The sequence below is a fragment of the Echinops telfairi genome, unplaced genomic scaffold, assembly GCF_000313985.2.
Source record: "Echinops telfairi isolate 266 unplaced genomic scaffold, ASM31398v2 ScPeMD7_70;HRSCAF=299, whole genome shotgun sequence".
Lineage (NCBI taxonomy): Eukaryota > Metazoa > Chordata > Mammalia > Afrosoricida > Tenrecidae > Echinops > Echinops telfairi.
The window spans coordinates 9219649-9225921 of NW_022103968.1; the positions used below are offsets into that span (position 1 = coordinate 9219649).

The window sequence follows — 6273 nt, forward strand, 5'->3', positions numbered from 1 at the left end:
TGGAGAGGGGCTTGGTTGAGGGTGGGTAGCACAGGAAGTCCAGGATGGGATGAAAATGTTGGCATTTGAGGTTAAAACGCTCCACACTACTGAAGGAAGGTGCCCTGATGGTGCTGTGGGTTAAGGTGACTAACCTTAAAGCCACCAGTTCAAAGCCACCAGCTGCTCCAAGGGAGAACGATGAGGCTGTATGCTCTGGTAAAGACTTCCAAGCCCTATGTGGACTTGCTCTGAGTTGGAGTCTTTTGCAGTGTGTGGCGATTGGAGATTGAACTCCCTGGCCTTGGGCTTGATGTTCTCATTTAGCAAGGGCGGAAGGAATTGGCCACCAGGGAGCGCAACAGAGCCTGGAGGCGGTTTTTGTTTGTTTGTTAATACAAAGAGAAATAACAATAACAAGTAGCAAAAACAAACAAAACGCATACATAATTCCAGGTCTGTCTGCTGACCTTTATGACTGTCTCCCCACTGTTCCTGGGGGACTCTGGGAACTGACGTCCTAGCCTGAAGTCTATTTTGGGGGTTCCTCGGGGGCTTTGTGGCTTGGCTTTGCTCCCGTGGCTATCTGTTATGTTCCCTTCTTGGTTCTCCCTGCTGTGGGGGATTCAGACCGGACTAACTCCCCTGCGTGTGCCCCCAGCATTGTCCTCCGTCGCGGTATGCTCCAGCGAGGGGTCATTGTCGGCCCTACAGTTCTCTCCCTGCCTTATCAGCTCCAGGTGCAGGGGCCTGAACTCAACCTCTGAACAGGTGCTTCCAGACCAGCCGTATTTACTGAGCTGTCACCTGTGCCCTGAGAGCCTTTGCTTTTTCTGAGCCATTTTTAGGGTCAGCAGAAAGACGGGGCTTTCTACTCCCGTGGGGTCACAGTCGTGGAACCCCACAGAGGCAGCCCCCCCCACCTTCTGTACGTTGTGACTTGCTCTTGGCTGAAACCAGCCCTGACATCAAAGCTGATGTGTGCGCTTTGAGTCAGAAGTGACTCGGTGGCGCTGAGAGCCCGGACAAGGGCACTTGGCCTGGGAAAGACATAAAAATGAGCGAAACCACGGGCTGTCCAGGGCGTCCTGGTTCAGGGCGACCCCGTGTGTTTCAGAGTGGAACTACAGCTAAGGGTTTCTATGCTGTGACCTTTCTGAAGGAGACCCCCAGGACAGTCTTCCGGGGCACCTACCTCAGAGTGGACTTGAACCATCAGCCTGGGGGCTAGTCCTACAATGCTTACCCACGGGGGCCGCCCAGGGATTCCAGCTGGGTGTCTCTAAACCAGCGGGTGGGCGCCTCCCCCACTTCAGTTGCAGCCCTGCAGAGGCAGGCACTTGGGGGTGACGGACAGCAGCTGTGAAGCTGGGTATGAACCAGTGTGGCGGGTTTGGGGGGTGAGGTCAGGGCTGGTACCAGCCAAGAACAAGCCTGTTGACAAGAGGAATGAGACGATGGGGTGCCCATCGGGCCTGGCTGCCGCCTCCTTTGGGGGTCAGCGCCAGTCGCGTCTTTGCCTGAGAATCGTTTCGTATCTTTGTTAGGGAGCTTGATTTCCAAACGAGGACACCCAGAGAGACAGTTCCGGGCGTGCCTGCCCTGCGAGCAGGTCCGCACACGCTGGCTCCGAGGGCGGCTTCCCCAGGGCTCGGGGCGCCCTCCCTGCACCCCACCTCCCCGGTGCGCGTCCCCCAGCAGGCCTAGCTGTCTTGGGCCCAGACCCCCGGAGGGGAAGGGGGTCTACAAGGAGCGTTGGTGGTGCGCCCGTGAAGTGCTCCCTGTGCTAGCCAAAGAGAGGCGGCACATGGGCCCGCCCAGAAGCCTGCGGAAGAGAGGTGTGGCCATCGTCCCCCACCCGCCCACCCCCGCAAGGTGGTAGTGTAGGAAAAACTCTGGGGTGCTCCGCCTGTCTCTGTCTCCACCCTGGGTCTCTCTCAGACCAAACACTGTGAGCATACCTGATGCGGGCCCAGTGGGCAGGGCCCGGTCATGGTCAAGGCCCGGAGGCCCTAAGCAAGGGGGACGCTGTGAAGAGGGCGCCCCTAGGAGGGGAGGCCTGAGAGGGGACAGAGGGAGGGGGCAGGCCCACAGGGACCTGAGTCCCAGAGAAGGCAGATCCCAGGATACTGGAGGTCTGGGGTGAGCACCCCCCCCCCCCCCCCCCCGGGGGGGGGGGGGGCCCCCCCCCCCCCCCCAGTGTGTGTGTGGGTGGTCCACAGCCCAGGTGCTCAGTGCGCTGAGTGCAACCCTGATCCTTACTGCACCGCAAGGGATGCTGTGCGCGCGCCAGACAGCTCAAATCCTGGACGTCTTGGGGATGTTGGGGGAAAGTTCCTGAACCGAGTGGTCCACCCCGGTAGAGGCGGGCGGTTGCCAGCCTCGGTACCCAAACCGTGGAGTTGAGTCTGATGCACAGCAACACTGGAATACATCGCGTTTCCGAGGCTGGACCCCTATGGGGGCAGATCGCCCATTTCTCCTGCGGAGCCGCTGCTGGGTTCGAACCCCTGGCCGCTGGCCCGGTTAGCAACCCCAGAAAAGAACCATAGTGCGGGTGTGGGTGGCCCTGGGTCCTGGCACAGCCCACAGATAGTTTCTAGCGTCTGTTGAGACCCCTTTCCTGTCTCCCCAGCCATCCTTCTCTGAGGGCAGGTGTGGGGGAGAAGACAGACTCAGAATCCCACCTGAGGCTGTATTAATATGCACCTGATGTGATGGGGGGTGCAGGGACCCTGGAGGCCAGTGTGAGGAGCTGACTGCCCACCCAGAAAGGTGCTGTGGACCCTGTCGCTCTCACCCACTGGCAGAAACCTGAGAGGCTTGGGGGTGGGGCTGTTTGCAGACTGGCTGGGAAGATGCAGTCTGCAGCCTTGGGATGACATAGTTGTGGGGAGACCCCCCTTCGCAGCTGCACATGGAGCTCTAAATCTACAGGTGGAAATTCCAGAAGCCGCTCCGCCCTTCCCGTGGCCTTGAGACACCCACCTCTACCAGGCCTCCAGTCCCCGGTACCCAGGGCTGAGCCACTGCCGGCCAGGAACACCCATGCTAGTGCTGCTGGCCTGAGTCCCCCCAAACTCCCCCGTGCAGGGGGGCGGGAAGATGGTTTCTAAGGATCTGACTCTAAGCTGTAAACGTGGACTCCTTAATCAAACAATAGTTTAGCTCTCCTAGTCACAGGGGGCTGGTGGTGCAGCGGGTTAAGCGCTGGCTCAGAGCCATACTCGGCAGGAGAAAGGTGTGGCTGTCTGCTTCTGCTCCCTACACCCCACGGGGGTAGCTCCATTTAAACTGAGTTGCTGTAGGTCGGCGTGGACTTGATGACAGTGGGTTGTTTTTTGAGTCCCGGAGAACTTGGGCGGACTGCAACTGGCGTGTTCCTTGCAGTTTGGAGTCACCAATAGGTGTGGGTCAGCAGAAGGGGCCAGGTTCCAGCCGCTGGGCTTCATCTCCGGGCCTCGACTTCCCTCTGCTGGCCATCTCCTGGTATTGCCGCGCATGGCCCACTACTCAAGAGCCATATTCTACCAAGAGCTGGAAACGTGGGGCTCAGAATGGACAATGGTTTCTGCCAGCCACACGGGGACACTCAGCGAGGCCCCTGCCTCCCCATGAGCCAGGTCAGTCCTCTGCAAACCTATAGGAAGGCACTTTCTCTGGTCACTGGTGTCTGCCTCACTTGTGCACGTGGGCCTTCGGTTAGGCCTCTGGGTAATTCTGGTGCACAGCCGTTTGAAAACCAGCTATTTAGGGATCTCTCGTGTTTAAAAGGTGCCCTAGTGGCGTTGTGAGTGTTGGGCTGCGATCTGCAAGGTCAGCAGTTCGAAACCACCAGTCTCTCGGTGGGAGAAAAATAGGCTTTCTACTCCCATAAAGTGTTGGAAACTCAGAGGCAGTCTGCCGTGTCCAGTAGGGTCACTATGAGTCGGCATTGACTAGATGGCAGTATTTGGGGTTTGGGTTCTATTTTCCAGGCGCCTTGGTGGTACACTGGGTTAGGAGGGGGGCTGCTAAAAGCCAGCACTGTAACCATCTCTGTTCTGGTTTATCGGCGCCCTGCGCACGCGTTGGGTTGCAAACTATAAGGTCCTTTCCAGGCCACCAGCCATTCTTTGGGAGCAAGCAGAGTGTTCTCTGCTCCTGACTTGGCTGCCTGCAGTAAGCAGAAGCCAGCCCTCTCTGGGGAGACAGTGTGACGCGGTGCCTCCAGTTTTCTCTAGCACGCTTTATAAGCCAGGTCTAACGGTCAGAACTCATTAGGCAGTTTCAATGCTGTTGTCGGTCAAGCTGACGACTGACTTCTCAAGGGAGAGAGTGGAAGGTGAAGGATGATGGAACATCTACAAAGTGTTGAGAGAAAGAAGTCTGTCACACTAAAATGCCCGGTGAAAATTCCCTTCAGAAACGGAGAGGCGAGGTGATGGTGGGTTTCAATGAGCAGTGACGTGTGAGCTCAGAGACCGCGTTCCACTCCCAGTACCGGCCTGTGTTCTGTCTTTCACCAAGAGGTGATCTCGGGGGACAGTTTGTGTTCAAAGTTTAGTGTCTGGTCTCCACTGGTCCGGTGAGTCTGCCCTCAGGAACATGAGCTTTATTCTACACTTGTTTCCTGTTCTATCCATGATTCAGAAATCTGAAAAGCACTCATTGTTTTACGGTTTGGTTCAAGTGTTTTTGTTTTCATCCCTTCCCCATTTAGTTTCTGGGCCTGGAAAGACTTACTTGCTCAGTCCCATGCCCATGCAAGCAACAGACATTAATCCTTCTGCGTCACCCACCGGCCCAACGATTCAGGTGGCCCTGCACCACACTCTGTGAAGGAGCTACCTGAGCAGCTCAGACCTCTGGTCACCCCAGCCCTGTGATGGCAGGTGCTGAGAGTGGTGTCACTGCTGTCCCTAGAACAGCCTCCCAGACCCAGCAAGTCCCTGAGTCTCAGTCACCAGGGGCATCAATGAGCAGCACTGGGAGTGAGAAGAGAGGCTGGGGACCGGGGGAGGGGGGGGGAGGGGAGAGCAGGCCCACCAGTCCTCCATGTCGGGTGACCATCAGCTGACACACAGCTCAGCACACTGCCTGCTGGGAGGGCTTCTCGGCGCCACCGTGGCTGTGTGCTGTGCCTAGTCACTCTCAGAGGATGCTTGCGGGTCCTGTTTTGTCCAGCCCTCCTTGGTGTCTCTTGGTTTCCTCAGGACGCCACACGAGCCTAGGGCCGGTCCCGAGTTCAGTCCTGGCCGCAGTAGGTCTCCCTCCCCCGCCCACAGCACAGACAGAGTGGCACGCGAGCCTGCAGGGAACCTTCTTTTTATTTCTCACCTGCACATCCTAGCCATTTACATTCTTAGCGTGATTTCTAAGTCAATGCTCACATATTTATTTCAGCCATGGGAGGACACACTGAGCAGAGAGACTGGAGAAGCCAGGCCACTGAATGTCGCACGAGGGGTGAACCCCACAGCACCCCTGGGACAGAGCAGGAAGCTGAAGACATGCTCCGGAGCCGAGACGACACCCAACCCAGGACACAGCCAGCTCAACGCTTTGTCCACCGCTCAGACACCGAGAACAAACCTACCATCTTTCCACTGCACTTTCTGGAATGGCCTGTCTGCCCCTCTGGGTGTGGGCTGCGTCTCCAGACACGCACGAGACTGAAGAACAAGCCACCAGCTAATCTCACCACAGCCTCTCCCTGCGGCCTTCAGTGTGGGCCCGAGAAGGCAGGTCAGTCTCCTAACTCTTAATTAAAAAAAAGGAAGAAGGAATTTCCAGGGACTCATAATGCTCCCCTTCTACCATGTATAAAAGGTTCTACGTGTTCAGTCGTCCGCGCTGGCGTGTCCTCTGCAGGGAATACGAGATGCAGGGCTGGCGTCTCGCTGGACAGGCTCATAGTCTGCCGTGCACGCATTTGGACAAACGGCCCCCAAAGGCCCGCTGAGGAGCAGATGCACTGCAGGGTCAGCCTGGCCGCCTCCTCTTCCTCCACAGGGCTGTGATGATGCCCACAGTCAGGCTGGCCTCGCCCCAGCGGCTCCCACGGTCAGGTACTCCTGGCCCGATTGGCCCCTCACTCCTCCATCAGCTCTTCCTTGTGGCTCTCCAGCTCACCCAGCAAACCTCTGCCCGCGGCTCCAGCTTTGGAGGCAAAAAGAGCAGCCCCCTGCCTGAAGCCCAGGTTCCTCAGACTCCGGGCGTAGTCTGCGGAGACGGCGGAGATGAGCTTCTGTGAACCTCAGTTAAGGGCCAGCTCCTCTCAGGAAGGGAGGCAGCTCTGCCTGGCTCGTCGGG

The 6273-nt window shown here is 57.8% G+C and overlaps 1 protein-coding gene across 2 annotated transcripts in view; it reads right to left on the bottom strand.

Annotated features, from left to right (window-relative positions):
* Positions 1-5270: 5270 nt before the first annotated feature.
* WDR11 (WD repeat domain 11) overlaps positions 5271-6273 on the bottom strand; it is a 45582-nt gene continuing 44579 nt past the window's right edge. For both annotated transcript variants that reach the window (XM_045291245.1, XM_004700893.2), the window contains exon 29: positions 5271-6210. In XM_045291245.1, coding sequence (XP_045147180.1) covers positions 6053-6210 — 158 coding nt within the window. In that variant the 3' untranslated portion in view covers positions 5271-6052. The remainder of the gene's footprint in view (positions 6211-6273) is intronic.